The sequence below is a fragment of the Maylandia zebra genome, linkage group LG2 (assembly GCF_041146795.1).
Source record: "Maylandia zebra isolate NMK-2024a linkage group LG2, Mzebra_GT3a, whole genome shotgun sequence".
In the NCBI taxonomy this organism is placed as follows: domain Eukaryota; kingdom Metazoa; phylum Chordata; class Actinopteri; order Cichliformes; family Cichlidae; genus Maylandia; species Maylandia zebra.
In genome coordinates, this window is record NC_135168.1 from 35,524,342 (window position 1) to 35,542,519 (window position 18,178).

An 18,178-nucleotide genomic window follows, 5' to 3' on the forward strand; every position below is an offset into this window, starting at 1 on the left:
TTCAGCCATAATGTTCTGGCATGACAGGCTGAGTAATTTCACTCCTTTAAGTAAGTCAGTGAAGGAGAAATATAGATAACTGCAGAATATTGTGAAAATGTTGTGAAACGTGATCAAATGAAAAAGGAAGTGAACAATCTGTTCTGAACAACTTTGCCTCATTTGAACTTCTGTCTGGAGTCCTACAGATGGCAGTCTATGATCCTGCGATAAATGCATTTCCTTTTCACCTCTGGGTGCTCCACTCTGGGGCATGCCAACCTTCTAACTATTGCCAGAAATGTGTATTATGTTGTACTGACAGTAAACACAGCATAAAACTGTAAAACCAAACAGTATTAGCCTGCATTAGCTATTAGCTACATGTAATATTTTCATCCGGTACTCTACTTTTTCTCAATATGGCATAAACCCGCACCTAATAACAAGACAAAGACATATTATGAAATTACAAATACACTGTCCACATTGTCATATAATTTTAAAGGAGCAGCTGTTAAAGGGCCTTAATGTTGTAGTGATACATTTAATAGTACATTTATTGGCTGATAAAGTTTTATTGATTATAGAATAAAAACACTAACTTAACATTGTAAATGCGGATATGTTACTACTTATCTTCCGTGACCAGCTTCACATTTTATTTAGATACATCATAGCTAGGGAAATGTTATGCCACTGATGAACAATGGCTGTAAGGTCAGTTTCTTGATCATTAATATGTAAATTGTCATGACCATTGATCAATGACCATTGATCAATGTACCATTCACAGAGAGTTGGGAAATGGCTGCAATCATGAAAGATGTACCCTTAGGCCCCTTTCTTGATCTAGGTCTTTCCCTTTTCACATAAATGGAATCCTTGACTACCCGTTCAAACCAGCGTTCCTTCCTGTCCAGGATGTGAGCATTCTCTTCATTGAAAAAGTTGGCACTGGCCCGTAGGTGTGAATAGACTGCAGAGTCCTGGCCTGACGACGTAGCTCTTCTGTGTAGTGCCATCCGCTTAGCCAGAGGTTTTTTGATTTCCCCGATGTAAAAATCGTGGCAATCCTCCTGGATCTTAACAGCGTACACTATGTTACTCTGTGCCGGGGGACCGGATTCTTGGGGTGGACCAATTTTGAGGCAGTGTGTTTCGGGATTTAAAAGCGACAGAGGGGGGGTGTTGAGAAAAAATGCATCTCAACTGTTCTGACACATAAGGGATCACTAAATTTAAAGGATGCCGAGAACATCCTTTAAATTTGCTCAAGGCCTTCTTGATGTGATGTTTTTCTGCTTCCCTGGCTGCTGTACCTGTGGGGATGGTGTTCGTCATGTGTTGTAGCGTCCGGATGTCACCCAGTTTGTGTTCCAGTGGTTGATGATGCGTAGGTTTACAGTACACATCAACTTTTAAATATCCCCATTACTCATGGAAATCTCACAGTCTTTAGACTCAAGTTCACATCAAGTTCGCCAGTTCTGTAAACTTGTTGTGTTGGTCCACCGAGTTTATGTGATCAGTGAATTGTGTTATGTCCTGAGATTTGATTTTCACCCAGGTGTCATCCACATACCTGAACCAATGACTTGGTGGTGTTCCAGGGTAGAATAACGGGCCCTCTTTTTTCAATTATATTCCTCATTAGGGTGATGGTTTTATAAAAGACAATAGCAAAGACAAACTGAAAATATTTAATCTAGTGTGGCATTTTTTTTATTCTGCATAAAATCATTCAAAGATCATACAGTTATGCAGCATGGGTTATAAAATGCAGGCATGCAATCAGCCCCCCCCCCCCCCCCCCCCCCCAAAGCACTCCAAAAAAAACCTGCTTTCAAATTCAAAACTATAACAATTCTTGTTAAAGTCTGAGAACTTCTGCAGTCCACCTAGTGGTGACCCAGGTTGAACTCAAGCCGTGACAGTGATAGGCCTAATCCTGCTGAAGGAGCCGGGTCACTGTGTAGCAGGAGTCCCCGTCACTCAAAAGACAAACAGGGTAAATATTTAGAAATGTGCTGATGCTTTTGGCCTGAGTGTCAGGGAATGAAGGAATGATCTGTTGTGCTAGCAAACGACTTGAGAAGGTGGTGTAATATGGCTCCACACTTGAAACATAACATCGTTCTGGCAGCAGTTATGTTTGCGGCTAAGTGCCACCATCATCATGTCAGCATATTGCATTCTCCAGCTGTGGGCTTTTATTTTTTTACAGTATAGAAGTGTTTGAAGGTAACATTTTGAGTGACACTTCTCAAAGCAATCAAGTTTTTGAACAACCCCTTCTTAGCTGATGAAATGGAATGAAAAGAAGTGCAAATCAAGTATGAAGAGAAACAATAAAAATGAACGAGAACATACATTTGATTTTTTATATGCATTTCAAATACATACTGGTCCTCCAATCATCTTCTGACAATCACTTTACAACGTACAACATTCTTCAAAATCTTTTCTCCCTCCTCTCCATAAAAGCACACACTTGTGTGACATCCACTTTTACTTCTGAACTCCTCTCGAACAGGCTCTCAGTGAAATATATAAATTTTAATCCATTCCTTGTCTCAAACCTTAATCAACCGTTTTTCTGTCGACAACAGCAAAAGAAACAAAAAATACAACAATTTTGACATCTTTCTTGGAACTCGGAAACAGTGTTTGATTGAACAGTTGTATCAATGCCCTGTCTTACCTCCACATAAGTCTCTGTATTTAACATTCCCTTTTTTTCTGTCATTCTTCGTCAGTCTGTCTATAAAGCTTACATTCATTTCAGCAAATCAGAGCAACATCTATACGCTTTGCTAAACTCATTATTGCACTGTGATATTTATGCATTTTACTTACTTTGCAGTGGTTACAGCTGGTAATAAATGAGTGTGTGCTACCTAAATACTGCTGTGTTTTTGTACTATGAGAATGCCTCATCCAAAGCAGTTTAAACTCACTTGAGGGGTATATTTACATGTTACTCATTTTCTTCAACATTTTTAGGTCTCAACCCCAATTTTCTACTTGCATCATAACAATAGTTCATTAATGATGTTTAAAACTGATACTTTTTCTTCAAACGCTTTTCAAACACAGTATCGACAGTGAAGATTCTGTATGTTTGTTGTGAAAGTATAATATGTATTGAAAAATCTTTGGTTATTTTGAGTCTTTTGCACTTTTTTTGGCATGTAAGAAGCATACAAGCCACAGCAACTGTGTTGTGTAAAAAGCTTGTTCTTGTCAGGCCATACTACGAATGTGAGCCATATGAAATACTATAAACTACCTCGATACAACATATACCATTATAGGATTTGCAATCAAAGTTACTTATGTAGTACTTATCTAACATTAGTCTGATGAAATGTCTCTAGAAACTCAGTTACTTGGTGATCTACTTCCACAAAACTCTATGAAATCAGAAACTGTGCTTTTGCCGACACTCAATAACGCCCTCACAGGTCAGTGGAGATGGTACTTCGTTTCACCCTCAGGCTGCCGCCCCAGCCGCGGGGACAAGTGTTGTAGGAGTGGAGGCCGGGCGAGCGGAGGCCTGAGTCTTCGGATTCAACAGATGCGTCGGAGTCGGTCAGGGAGCGAGTGTTGTAGAGACGCACAGGAGAACAGATTCTCTGAGTTGGAGTTGGGGGAGGGCTGGTGAAAGTAGGGGACTGTGCCCCCAGTGACCGTGACTGGAAGAGGTTGACGGGTGGTTTCTGACCGTCGTAGCTCAGTGATGAGATGGGAAGACTGTGACCACTTAGTGCACCAGGAGAAGGGCTGTTTTTACGTTTGGCTGCATTGATGATATTTTTGGCCAGCAGGCGATGGTTGGCTTTAGAGTCCAAGTTGTTAACTGTGGGAGACATGCAGCGACTGTCTTTGGTCAAGGAAACAGGAGAGGTGACGGAGGATGTGTAAAGAGGTTTAGTGGTAGAGAGAGAGAAACTGGTTTGAAAGTGTGAAGGAGACTGAGAACGTGAGCCCCATGGAGGAGACACAGGAGATGTGACTGTAGATGGCTGGGATGGTCTGGATGTGGAAACTAAGAAGCTAGAGGACTGGACCTTTTGGCTTACTAATGGTGATTGGCATCTTGATCCCCAAGGAGGGGTGGATACATTTGTTTTGGAAGGTCTGGACGTAGGAACTGAGGAGCTAGTGTAAGGCTGGGTATTCACCACTGGGGATTGGCATCTAGATCCCCAGGGAGGTGTGTGTGGTGAAGTCGCTGTAGATGATTGGGGAGGTTTAGATGAAGAAAATGAGAAACCAGTGGAGGGCTTGTTATTCTGGGTCGTTGGGGATTGGCACCTTACACCCCAAGGAGGAGAAAGGGGAGAAGGAGATGTAGAAGTTTGGGAAGCAGGAATTGGGGAAATGATAGCGGACTGGCTGACCACTGGGGACTGACATCTTGAACCCCAAGGAGGAGAGCGTGGAAAGGTGGCTGTAGATGTTTGTGAGGGTCTGGATGTGGAAGTGGAGGTAACTGTAGAAAACAGGATATTCTGAGTGCTCATAGGCGATTGGCATCTTGAATTATTACGAAACGATACAGGGGACGTGACTGAACGGATGGAGCTTGTGAGGGGTGGTGGGCTTGTTTGGAGGCTAGAAGTCCAGCTTCCAGTAGCTGGGCCGCCCGGGTTGCCTGTGAGGTTACGTGTCCTGGTCGGTGTAGATGTCTCACTGGGAACTTCAGCAGGAGTGGACTCCTTTGGTGTCTGTTGGATCAGGACAAGTGTTTCTTTAATCTCTTAGAAATATGTATTCAAAAACACAGTATATTAAATACACAAAAAGTTAGGCTATAGTATTGTTAAGCATGTGGATAAGTAAATGAATCTAAAAAGGTTTTTAATTAAACTGTGTCAGGATGTGTTGTTCGGAGAGTCTGTTCAGATGAAACTTCACACAATACACCCAGAAGATCAACTAGGTAAACTTAATAAGTGAACCTGTGATGATAAAACTGTGCCCAGCCTGTGCCTCAGCAGCATTCAGGTTATGTTTGTGCACTCCCTCCATCTGTATGTGTTTATCCAGCCTCCCCTGGCTACCAGCCCACACAGGCCCTGTCTTAAGTGTCTCTCTCGGGTTACTGTCATCTGGCTTTCACGTAGAGGATAACCTTTGCAGAGATATGTAGTTACCTGACAGAAGCAAGGCTCGCATCCATCTCATGTCTATTCTAATTAGGGAATACTCCCACTCAGTATGATATTATGATGAAACTAACCTGCTAGGATCACCTTCCCGAGAAGTTATGGTCTCATAAGACGAATGTTAATGGTCATATTTCAAATGTTCGAGGCTACTTTGAAAGAAAATAAGGCCTAGGTCAGGAGTCATAGCATTTGTCTAAATTTCTGACCCCCTCAAGGCCAGCCAGGGCAGAGTTCAGGCCTTAACATGAACACGCATAACTCAAATTGTTATGGGGGAAAAAAACATCTTGTAATGGAAATCTTCAGTTTTTTTCCCCAGAACTTTAAATGTCACACGCTGTGTAACAAAACAGATCTGCCCCCCCCTGCCGCAAGCTATCTGTGTACTTCAAGGAGGTATAAATTTTATTAGTGTGTTTCCAGTGATTGCTTAAAAGGCAAAAGAGTGAAAGTGACAAACAATTAACATTGGAAAAAGCCAGTGAAGTCAGGAAATGAGGAAAAAAAAGTCAGAATGGAATCCGTGTAGAGGGTTAGCATAAAGCTTTAATCAGAGGAAGAAAAGGTTCAGTCGTACATAAAACAATTGGATAGAACAGACGGAAAAGAGCAGCGAATCAAGGTTTGTGAAATGAAACAGACACAGTCCCTGTGCTCTGAAACAACAGCGTTTGATGACAGAATTACTGCTTCAAGTCATGAAAAACAAAAATATGTATATAGCAGGCAGATTTGAAACACCAAAGAATTCAGGCACACACCATATAGTTAAGTAGAGCATGCTGAAAAGCAGAGTAAATTAGCAAGGCATAACGATAGAAAAGTAGTCTCTTGCTGCAACTTTCATGTCAGTGAACAGCATTAAATTGCAAATCGTAGATCATAAAGCAGATGCTAGACCATCTGTTAAAGTGCTTTGTGAAGCAGCATCACCCGAGTGCCCAGTGGAAAAAAGTGTGAGGCTGTTTCTCATCATATTTTAAAATGTGCTGAAAATGGACGTTCTTGAGTGCTGATGTGCTTCGCGGCTTTGGGAATGGCAGTTGATTTTCATTACGCTGAGGCACATTTTACATTTTCGAAGGATAATTACCAGTCTTTGGGTTTTTTTACTGACAAAAAAGACAAATAATATGCACTGAACAGAAGATAAGACACAGATAGCCATGGCTAAAACTATTAATCTGTCAGTAGTTTGATGAAGATGTTACATAGTGTCTAAGAGACACATAAATTCTCTATAATGTGTGGGATTATAGTAATAAGAAGCACAAGAAAAAGAAGAAGGCACACGTTAAACAGGCAGTGTAATGAATCGTAAGTTTTAGCCCTATCAAAATCACTTCTGCAATCATGTGTTTAGTATCTAAAAAAAACCAAACATTTTCTTTCAACACATTTTCTAAAAACGGTACAAAGAGGGTCTCCACACCTGCGGTGCAATCCCTGCCTTTTTGGCAGAAAATGTGGGCCTTGGTGCCTGTACTGATGACCGGGGAGAGGACACCCTGTCTGGAGAAAAAGCAGACATCGGAGAGCTGATCCTCGGATGACCAGATGTCGGATTTGAAGGATAATCTGGTCCTCCTGTAGGGCTGAGAGGTATTTGATGAGACATGCACTGGGCACTGAAGTTAAAGGGAGGATTGTTAGGGAGTGAAGTCTGTCTGGAGAAAGTTGGAGTGGCGAGCTGGTTCCTGGCCTGTGGTGCTCCTTTGGGTAGGGTACTGATGGGGTCCTTGACTGGGTTAATGATGAAGAGAGAAGAGTTAAGCTGGTATGGCCGGTGCCTCGACAGATCCATCTCTATCTTGGAGCAACCATTTTCCAAAGGCGGCGGCTCTGGAACTGGTTCTGGTGGTGGAGGTTTTTTCATTGGTTTCTGCTTGACTGCTTGTTGCGCCTTGAGATTTTGTGAAAGTTGAGCACACATGTCAGAGTTTTTAGCAATAGCTTTGACCCTACCAGGCATGTTTGATGGGTAAACCCAAGATGGTGGCAGAGACATTGTAGGAGAAGGAGATCTAATTTGGCCTGCGTTCTGATTCTCAACCACATATTTTTCCATCCTGGACTGACGCTTAGCAAACAGCTGAGCACCTTTTCCGGACACATTTGTAAGCGACTGCTCCGGTTGGTGCTCTGCCCTCGGTCGGGTCCTTGAGCTCTTGAGACAAGAGGCCCATTCTGGAGCTCTTGCTCCCTCTGTCCTGTCCTCTTCCTTGGCGAGGAAGTTGGAGGCTTCTGCACCCAGAGCCAGTAACTCTTCTTCAGATCCTGGCTCAGGGACAGATTTGTGTCCATGCTTCTTTCTTTCATCCGCCCCTTGCACTAGAGAAAGTAGCTCGGGGTTTGGAGCGACCACCGGTTTCTCTTTGAATGTGAACATTGACTTTTTATTTGCCCTCCTGGCAGCACCCTCCTCAAGTATTCCTGTTTTGATTGGTGTTGTCATCTCCCTCTCCCCTGATGGCTTAGGAACAAAAGTGGAGGGTTTCGGGGCTGTGGGGGGGCCATAATGGGGCAATTGTGAATACTGGGAAGCAGAGAAATGGGATGGTGGAGGAGAAGAAGGAGATATGACAGGAGACATTGGAGGTGGACTGGAGTAGTAAGTCTGTGGGGGCTGGTTTTTAAAAGCAGGTAGAGGTGGTGTGGGATATGACGGAGGCGGAGGGGGAGGTGAGGCCACCACAGGCTGGGGGACAGTAAAAGCAGGGAGAGGAGGTGTCGAGTAGGAAGGAGGAGGGGGGATGTCCATGACAGGCCTGACGGTCTCCGGAGACTGCACCGTGGGCGGAGAAAAGAAAGGTCTGGCAGTTCTATTGATGAAGGAGCTTGCCTGCTTAGATGTGGGCACAGACACCTTCTCAGGACCAGAGGCGCCATGACAGCCATTAGGAAGCTTTCCAGCAGGATCTGGCCCTGTTTGCCTCCCATTTATCTCTGCTTCTCCTTCAGCATGTACTGACACTATCACATCAGTGGTTTTACTCCCTGGCGGAGTCTCACGCTCGGCCTCATCCTCTAGATCCTCGTGAAATTGATGTCGTGCCTCTTCCTCTTGCTCCTCCTTGACAGGGAGGAAGTGTCTCTCTTGTACAACACGGTCATCAGTGTCTTCTTCTTTGTGGAAATCCTTAGCCGGCTCATCCATGATATCGCCCACTGAGCGTACTCTTGCAGGTGTCGAGAAGACCGACTTGTCAGCGGTCGTGTTCTTTAAGTTTAGGTCTCTGTCCTTTTCCTCACTGCTCCTCTCTGCCCATGTCAGTTTGTTGGATGGGGGGTTTGTTTTCACATTCTCAGCTCTGTCCTCCTCTGACCTTTCTCCACAGCTCTCAAGTGTGAAGGCGTTGACTCTCTGCTTACGCCGATTAAAGAGCTGAACACCCCTGGACTTGGAGTTGGAAGGGACGGTGAGCTGAGCAGCAATGATCTGACTCTTGACGCGAGCCTCCTTTAGCTCCTTCTCTGACAAACTGGCACTCCTGGTCAGATCTAAAGTGAAACACACAGGAGAAAACACAAGAAAGGAAGTTCAGCTAAAAGAAAAAGACAGAGGAGTTTTGCCTTCTTGTCTATATTAAATAATAAAAGGAGTAAGACCTCTGTAGACTTGGCAACGTGCTGCTATTCAGAGACAACTCCCTAGCATGTAATTAAAGTTTGCCAAACTGTTTTCATGTACAAATAGAAAGAACCAGAAAGGGCGATTTTTAACAAGTGTGGGATAGAAATATTCTCTTTAAAACCCACATAACTGTTTTGGCACCATGTGGTTTTGATTGCTTTTTTTTTTCCTTTTTTTTTTTTATTATTTCAGAGTACTTTTGATTTCAACCAATCTAGCAAGGGGAAAAAAGACCTTGTGGACATTTGACTCAGCAGACCAGAGCTGTAGGCAATGAGCCAGGAGACGTAGGCGGAGAAGCATTTGAAATAAACATGTCAACAGCTGCTTTACTAAAGTTAATAAAAATTAAAACAAACAACAACAAAAAAAGATCAAGGTCAATGTCGAAAGCTGCAAAATAGGGAAATTACAGCGAGTCGGTGTCTTACCTTGATTTCATAGGTTTGCTGATTACTGGAATTATAAAATAAATGATAGTTTGTTTTCTGAGCTTGAGAGCTCCCTTTTAGGCGGCAGAGCTATTTCCTTCTGCAGTAGTCCCTCCCTGAGCATTCCTCCACCACTGAGAAAACTCCCTGCCTGTGCTTCCAGCATGTCTTTGGTTTCTCTCTGTACTTAATTTGTGCAGAAATGCAGCTCAAACCCTTAATAGACCATTTTTACAATCTAAAACTAGCCCAGAAAAATCAAATTTTTTCACTGCCTTCTATAAACATACTATACAATTAAGTGTTCCCATTTAAAGTATAGTGAACACATCACTCTTCAAAGTCCACGAGAGGAAAATCAAAGCTGCATCTTTTGCCTTTTTTAGCTCCATAAAAACCTGCAGTCAGAGTCTCTTTGTCGTTATGGTGACACATCTGGTAGATTATTCACTGAAAGCATGTTACTCTGATGGAAGATATTTAAAATCCCTGCAGGACGTTTCTCAGACAGCTAGCTCAGCCATGACTGTTTGTTTTTTTTTCATTTATTAAGGTGATGAATCCAGACAGCTACATTATTTGATGTAATCATGTGCCAATCATAATAATTACGCATAAATCAGTCACTTGTAAAGCTGTCCTATAGAACTGAGTCGGCATGCAGTTTTCCCTGGCACAGAGTGTAAAGCCAACACGATCATTCCCCCCAGTAAAAAGGAATAATATGCATCTGTCACTGATTTGACAGACTAAATCTGGCCCTCAGTAATTGAATCAGCTCCTTGTGAGGTATCCTAGAGCTTTTTTTACTTAAACTTAGCTAAAGTTCAAGAGCATACGTGTGCCATCCACTCTTTATTATTTTTTTCATGAACCATGCACCCTGGACCTGCTGTAATAACAAGCAGCGTGTTAACAAAGTTATCCTCTGTGATGATAACAATGATGACGGCGGTTATGTCTGCAAAAAAAATGGATAAGTATAGACTATATTAAATCATGCACCTGACACCAACATGATCTATCCCCCATATTAGATATTTGTTCCAGTATAACAAGGATAAACACATTACCACACCTTAGACAAGCAGTCCTCTCATAACTACTGGCATGAGCATAAATCACCTTCTTTTATAGACTGCTACACAGAAATGAGCCTACCTATCTCACAGGTACTTTATGTAGACTCGCTGCCTTTTATCATTGTCGTCACTGTAAGCAGTAGCACCACCAGGGGTCCCAGTGACCATTTTTATGAGCTATTTGCTGTTTATAATTCACGCTACCTGAATATACCAGAGCAGAGAGGCTTGAAATGAAGTGTCCTCGCTATAAACATCTACCTTGAGTGGGAGCCAGCTCTGTTATCAAGTAACATTTCAGGAGCAAATCCCAAGCGGTACCTTTTATTTAATTCGAATTTTGATTTTAATTAGCGTTAAATTCTCAAGTTTTTAAGCTAATCTTATGGAAAATTCCAACAACAAAATAAGCTGCAGTTATTTTGCATAAAATGTATATTTTAATCAACAACAAATACATAAAATGCTCAGGTTAGGCTCAAAAGTACAGATTGCATGATTACACACAAATCTCAGTGATCTTTACCTTTTTAGTTATAAGGAGAAATAACTTTAAGCTTATGAGCCAGCGTCTTCTACAGAAACACTGCCAATAGTAAGTCATATTTCTTCATAAAACAGACAAGCACAAGCTGCTTCAACGTGTTAACATATTCTCACATTTCTTGAGTTTTCTGAAAGCCTGCTTCTCTTGCTGGATCCACTCTAGTGTCTAATCCCTTACCTTTTTCAAGTGAAAACTCAGGGCTCCGCTGTTTTGTAGTACTTCCACAAGAGTTTTCAATTTAACTGCGCTTGATAGCTTCACACCCCCTTTCTGGAGCGAGGTGGGATCGGATTTCTTTTTCCCTGCAGTCCAGCACACAGACAGACAGGCAGGCAGGCAGGGGAGGAAAGGAAGGGAAGAAGGGGGGAAAGGCGGGGAGGGCGTGTAGCTGGAGGCTGTGCTGTCTGTCACTCAGCCTCCAGTGTTGTTTTACTTTTTCAGATCTGTGCCATCGCACTTCCACTTCCACATCCACTTCCCTAATTATATATATATATTTGTATAAAAAAAACTGGGACGTGACTGCTTGACAAATCTGGGTCTTTCATTTTAGAAAGCTTTACAGAGGCTGCACTTTATTTTGAAAGTTCAGGAGATGGGTGCAATCAGCGATAAGTAGTCAGCAGCTTATCTCTGTCTAATGTCCTCTGTCCTTGCTGCCCTCAGTGCACGTCTCACACTCCAACTAAGTGTCTGCCCTCTTTGAACCCTAAGGCCTCCAACCTGCAGGAGTGGGATAGGAATTTCCTGTCCAACATTAGAGTCAAAACTCAGCGCTCAACAGCGATGCAAGAGCCCCTACATCATATTGCCTACCCTTCTTTACTCCTCCACCTCCAACTTTCTCTACCTCTGCCCTCTGCCCCATCACCTCATCCCAGCACGGGTGAGATCAGACAGGAAAGCTCCCCCCGCCCTCACGGCAGCGGGATTTAAGTCAGGGAGGCCAACCCTGCTTTTGTGTATCAAAGGTCAGATTACCCTGTCGGATGTTATCTTTCTCCGGGTGATGGCTGTGGGGTAGGCATGGATGACAGCACCAGCCCCTGCGGGTGATGCGTGAAGCGGTATGGAAAGACGAGGATTAACAGAGGTCCTGAGATCCTACCAGACTGAATGTGACCTAAACTCTCAGCAGATTCCCCTGGGAGGAATAAAGAAATCCAGTTCAGAGGTGGAAACCATGCTCTCCTGCTCATAGCGTTACTGTTTCATGTGTTAGGAAAGATCCCACCGGAGCAGTTGTCCACTTTCTCCGCCGCCTTTTTGTTGTTCTAGTGATCTCTGTTTCATTTGAGGAAACTAGTGAGTAATGAGTGATAGGAAGGGTATTGGAAGCCCACAGGCTATAGATCCATATCAGGAACAATTATTTGAAGGCTGGAAACCTTTCTTAATGCACAATGCCTTTTTACTCACTTTGAATAGTGCATCTGAAAACCTTGTCACCACCAGTAGTCATGTTTTCTGTGTCTTTTCATGGATTCAACATTTCTATTTTAAAACAGGTTTTTTGAAGTTAAGTTGGCAACTGTAGAGGTAAAAAGCAGAGGGGCATTTCCAAACAACGTCTCCCACAAGTTAGCCTGTTATTGCTGTGGCCAGGTTGTATATTAAGACAGTCCTTTAGCAGTGAGGCATGCTTGCATTGGCACAGCTGCTACGAGAACCTGTATTTTTATGACACGGAAACAGATGTCTCAGAGACCAGTTCATTGTGTCAAGTTACTCTGATGAGTCCAGACTCAGAAACAAACCACTGAATGTGCATTTAGAGTTACATTTTCTTGTAAGAAGTCCAAATAAGGAGAGAAAATAGCAAATAAACAAGCACTTACTTGTTTTCCGGCTCATGTGTTCTTTGTTGAATCCTGTCTTCTCCCATGACGCATTGTAGTCTGTCCCACGGGTCTGCACGTCTTGAGTTAACTGGAGAGGTTTTCTCAAGCCCCCCGGGCTCCAGCTCACCCCTCTCCTGATAGACGTATGTCCCTTCTCCATCTCCATCGCCGTCTGTCGCAGCAGGAACAAGCCCTCAACGCGGGAGGGAGAAACGCTAGTGCTTTGTCCCGCTCGGCTCAGCCTCCTCTCCCGATAGGATGAAGCAACTGGTGAAAGATGAAGTTTTACTCCTTACTGGCAAACAGTGAATTAGCTGAAAGAAAACACCCACGCAGAAGATGAGTGAAAGGTAGTAGCTCAGTTTTCCCAGTTTCTGTTTCCGGTCACGGCTCCCCTTTCAGCAATAATTCTTCCAAATGTTGTCCTGCAGACAGCCGAAATTTGACGGAAGAAGCGTGTTCTTTCTTTGGTCTTCATGAAGTATTATCCTGCATCTAATGGGACCTCCCAGGAGGGTCAGCTTCGATGAGCATTGGATGAGCTCCCATGGATAAATGCCACGAAAATTGCACAAGATTGTTGTGCTGTGTTAAAATTCTGGCACGAAGGGCTGAGAAAGAGTCCAAGCTTCTCTACTCACATCTCACTAATACTCCTTTTTTTTTCTTTCCCAGATGTTGCTCTTCCTTCTCTTCTATTTTAGTCACAAAAACAAGTTTTTCGCCTGCACCCCAATCTTCAACTCGCAGATGACTTTTCTTTTGGAGAAAAGGGATCTGCCCTTTATCTCACAGATCATAACTCTTGAGTGGCTCGCAGGGAAGCTGTGTATATGAGCGGCTTCCTGCTTTTGGGTGCGTGTGAGGAATAGCATTTCATACTGGAAAGGTCACTGCAGAGGCTGGTTTGTATTCAGTGTTCAAAAGCATTCAATTAGGGCTGCTTTCATCTGGTGTCCCGTGTTATTTCTCAGGCATTAAAGCCAGACACGGTCTCTGAAAGTAAAATGATCGATTTCATTCTTCTGCTTTTGAGGAAAGCCATATGTGAGAATGAAGATTCCTATTTCATGCGGCGGATGGTCTGACTTCCACTGAAACACATCAATGGGCTGCAGCTAAGACTTCAACAGTTCCACCAGTTTGGCTGATTGTTGGATTACAGATCGCTGCTCTGCTCTGTGTTCGCTGTATGCCCAGAAGCGCCTGCAAGAAAAAGGAGAATATGCAGTTATGTCAAAGGTCAAATCTATTTTAGGTCAAATAAAAACTGTATGATGCATCTAACCAGTGTTGTCTTTTTTAAATAATTTCACTGCTTCGTACACGATTTCAGGAAGGCCATCTGATATTTAAAGACTTTTTAATGACGTGGTCTGAAGAACATCATTTACCTAACTCTTCTGATGAAAGTTTAGTTAGTTTACTCTCAAAAATAAAAGCATCAAACTCAACTTATCTCAGTTTGTAAGACGGCAGGAGTCAGAGATAAAGATCAGGCTTCTCACTTTGAAGTGCAGTCACACTAATGGTGCAAAGTCGGAAACGAGAGGCGCCTTTTAAAAAAACAAAAGAGTCTGATAAACTCTGTTGTCTCCCATGAAGGGAGGAAGGCTGCAGTCCATTCAGGTTTGAGTGTTTGGGATCTACTGTGTATTAAACCTGTCAGACACAACTTATCCCTGCCTCAGGGTCTGCGATGCGATAGAGCACACTGAGAAAGTGAATGTGGACTTAAGCTTTCCATTCAGCGTGAAGTAAAGAGAGAAACAAAGACATGAATATCTTGGAGTGACATTAAGTGGGCACACATCCTCCTTCACTCTGACCCTGTAGAGTATTTCTTTAGCTCAGCAGTGTCATGTTCCTCCTTCAAAGCCAACAGGAGCCACTGGCAACATTTGTAACGGTAAACCACTGTTTGCACATCTCCTTGTCCGTGATCGGACTTGCCTCACCTCGAAGCTGATTGGGGTTTCATTTTTGCTTGTGAGTCACTGCTCATGAGTGGGAGGCTTGTTCAAAAACTACACACACACACACATTTCACACTTATTATTTTTAAATGCCTTTTCTGAGATTCCTGAGAAGCAAAGCAATGCTGCTTTCTCGAGGTGTCTAAGCACCGTAAACTTGTTTGGATCGTTTGAAGGCTGTGTTTTTGTTTCGTAAAATAACAACTGAGTCATGAAAATTCATAGCAGGGCTGCACATTAGTCCCTGGACACAATCAGCCCAAACAAAACCCTGCCCCACCTCCCTGCTGTAAAAAAAAACAATCCTAGCTTACTGGCATGATCGTGTCAAGTGACATGAAGGCTGGTATTGTTTAGACACTCTGACAATCGCTCTTTGATTCCTCCAGATGTGCGATCTGTGCTTGGATCACTCAGAAAGCGACACTGTCTCTTCAGATTAGCTTTCACCGTGTCACTTTCCTGCAGTGGTTTTCTGATATTTTTCTTCACTCGCAGTTGTCTTTGTTTCCTGTCTCCACAGAGAACATAGGTGAACACGTGTGGAGGACATGTCCCAACACCCCTGGTTTAAACATGGGTTGATTGCCAACTTTGATCCAGTCTGCAAATATTTATTAAGTGACAGACAAGGAACAGATGTAAGAACTCTACATGAGCAGAGGCTCTGGCTCAGGAAACAAAACACCAGCATATGGACTTTTGAAATCTGCATCTGTCCCAATCCTTTCTTTATCTCTTTTTCTTTCTACTTTTTATTCATCGCGGCTTGTTAATACGCAGCTTGACGTTGTATTTCTCCCAAACAAACCTGTGATATCTATCCCACTCTGGCGATTATGTGCTTGCCATACGTAATAGTCTGATATCTCTTCCACCACCACCTGGTCTCCAATTACCTTAAAGTTCAAAAAGTATTTCGCAGTGCCCACCTGTCCCGCTTGGCTTCCACCCCTGCACAATATTCCTATGCCACCCATCTGCCTCCGTGATCAGGAATCAGGGATCTAATTTACAGTTTGGCCCCGCAGGCTGCTTTAATGTGTAATCACAGAGTTCCTGTCCATCGCCAGCTCATGATGGATTCATACCAGACAGCAAATCTATCCCTCTGCCCTCTGCGGCGTGTCTCACATAGTGACAGCGCACAAAAGAAATTGCTTTTGGCACCCTTACAAAACCTTAATCACTCATTTGTCCCTCATGGCTGTTGTCTTGTGTGTTTATTACGCATCTGCATCAGTAGTCAGCTTGTAGAATGCGTGTCATCCACCTAATAGCTCACAAAGCGCGTGTAGTTTCACCCCAGTAACGGCATCTGCACATCATCAGTTGCTCGGGGCGCACATGAGCGGATGTCAGGTGAGCGCGCATTCCACCTACTCTGTGACTTGAAGTGTATCATTTACCCAGCTTATAATGAGGCATCGGGTCAGAGCATTGACTTGAACTGCAAGCCTTTATGACTGAATCCCTGAGGGGAAGATCTGCCGTGTGTCTGCTATCGTCTGTCTTTTGCTGGGATGTTTTACAGTTAGCAAAAAAAATAAAATAAATAATTTAACAGTAAAGGCTAAAGGCTTTAGCGGGGCCTCTGTCTCTCTCAGTCACTCTCTCTTGCTTAAACAAAGAGCTATTCAAGGGCCCTCGCAGCACTACAAAATAATTTGGGCTAGTGCTCCAAAATGGGCATTCCTGCTTCATAATTCCTCAAGAGGCTGTGATAGTTAACATGCCGCAGCTTGTGCAAGCTGATGACAGACATCTAAAACATTGCAAAGAGTCGTCCCCAATGAAACGAACAAATGTCTCTCTCTGTTTGCCATTGCCGAGAGTGCGATCATAAATCATGCAGTGGGAAGACCTTGTAATAAAGCGTCTGCTTCGCGCGCAGCTCATCCTGCTCTCGTTGTCACAGGTGGGGAACTTCAAGAGGTGAAAATAAATACTTGAAGTAGGTGTGTGTCATCCAGTGCCAAGAGGGAGGCACCTCCTTGAAACAATCAGTCATAATCTGAAAAACTGTTAGACATCAAAGGCAGCGGGCACAAACACTTTTTAAAAATGTAAAGTTGCAAGCAGGAAACTACTGGCTTTCTGTTCGCACTGAGACATTTGACAAAGTAGGTTTCTGCTGTTTCAAAGCATCTCCCATTACAGCAAAAATAAAGGAGGTGTAGTTTGCTAATCTGTGTAACACACTGTAACATATAGCAGAACAAAGCCTCCTGTTGCTCCCCCGTAAAGCAGTTAATGGGCCTCACCTGTTGTGTTAACAGGAAGCAATTACTTATATATGCGTAAGTCAATACAGTCTCCAGTCAGGACTTTAATTGGATACACCCTCTAATGTTACACAGTGAAGTTCAAGTCTATAACATGGCCACAGAGCGGGCTCCACACAGTCAGGACAATAGGCTTGGATATCAGTGACCACAGTGCTAATGTAGCCAGCCAACACCCCCACCCCAACAACCCCTGCAAGCCTACAGCCTTCGCCAAGGGAAAAAGCAGCAGCCACAGATGTTTGTCATCTACTCAAACAAAGACTTTCAGAGTTTCCCTCCTCTTCTGCCCCAGTTCGTCGCATTCCCCGGACTCTCTCTCCTCTTTCCCCAAGCAAAGATAGTGTCTTCTTACCCCATAAAGATAAACTTAATAGGCTGCAAGTGACAAAGTTTGGTGCAAGCGAAGATAAAATTCCATGATTCATTAAAGCAACCCCCCCACACCCCCTCCCTTTTCTTCTTTTTTTTTGTTGGTTAGGTTTGCTGCTCACCTGTGCTCCGGTGCGTCTGGCTGTTTGAGGCGGCGAGGGTGTGTACTGGCCCTTTTCAGTTCCTACGAGTGTGCGAGCACACCTCCCCTTTTTACCTCTTCTCTCCCACTCCCTCTCTCTCTCTCTCGCTCAGTCGAAGCAGACGAAGGATGGGGTGGGGTGGGGTGGGGTGGGGGGGGGGGGTCAGTTGGAACACAGAAGGCTCTTTGTCTGGGATTTTTTCATATGGTTTCCTTCAAGCTTGCATACTGAACGAGCACATTATGCCATAATATATTTTCATATTCAACGCAGGGATGTTGAGGGACCAGTAGGCCCCCGCTCTGTTCTCTCCCCACTTCTTTGTTTCATTCTTGACCCATTTCCAAACCGTGCACACCCGGGCAGAAAAAAAAATCCAAAGAAAGAGTGAAAAGTATGCAGGAAAAATGCCAGGCTGGGTTTTCCTCTAAACTCCAAGAATTTCTCGATGCACTTCTTACATGTCTCCAAATATTAAAAGTCAAGGGAACAGATTTCTGTTTGAGATATGCAAACATAAAGACTCCACAGAGCTTCTTACCTCAGACGTCCAGATTCCTCACAATAGTAACTTTACATTCATATTTGATGTACAGCACACGACATTTGGCCTTTTCCTCTGGGATGTTAATCTTAAGATTATGGACGTGCACTCCATATCGCCAAAGATTTACATACTCGAAGGATCCCTCAAGTACCATAAAATGTCAG

General features: G+C 43.5%; 1 protein-coding gene across 2 annotated transcripts; it reads right to left on the reverse strand.

Annotated features, from left to right (window-relative positions):
* Positions 1–1,679: 1,679 nt before the first annotated feature.
* synpo (synaptopodin) lies at positions 1,680–17,552 on the reverse strand. Of its 2 annotated transcripts, XM_004541073.5 has the most exons (4): positions 17,447–17,552; positions 12,689–13,897; positions 6,589–8,657; positions 1,680–4,712 (listed from the first exon to the last, which is right to left on the reverse strand). In XM_004541073.5, the coding sequence occupies exons 2-4, from the start codon at positions 12,855–12,857 to the stop codon at positions 3,441–3,443; spliced, it is 3,510 nt and encodes a 1,169-aa protein (XP_004541130.3). In that variant the 5' UTR covers positions 12,858–13,897; positions 17,447–17,552; the 3' UTR covers positions 1,680–3,440. The 2 variants fall into 2 exon arrangements, with proteins under 2 accessions (XP_004541130.3, XP_023010271.1); XM_023154503.3 differs by lacking the exon at positions 1,680–4,712 and having other exon boundaries at positions 5,683–8,657.
* Between the last annotated feature and the right edge of the window lie 626 nt (positions 17,553–18,178).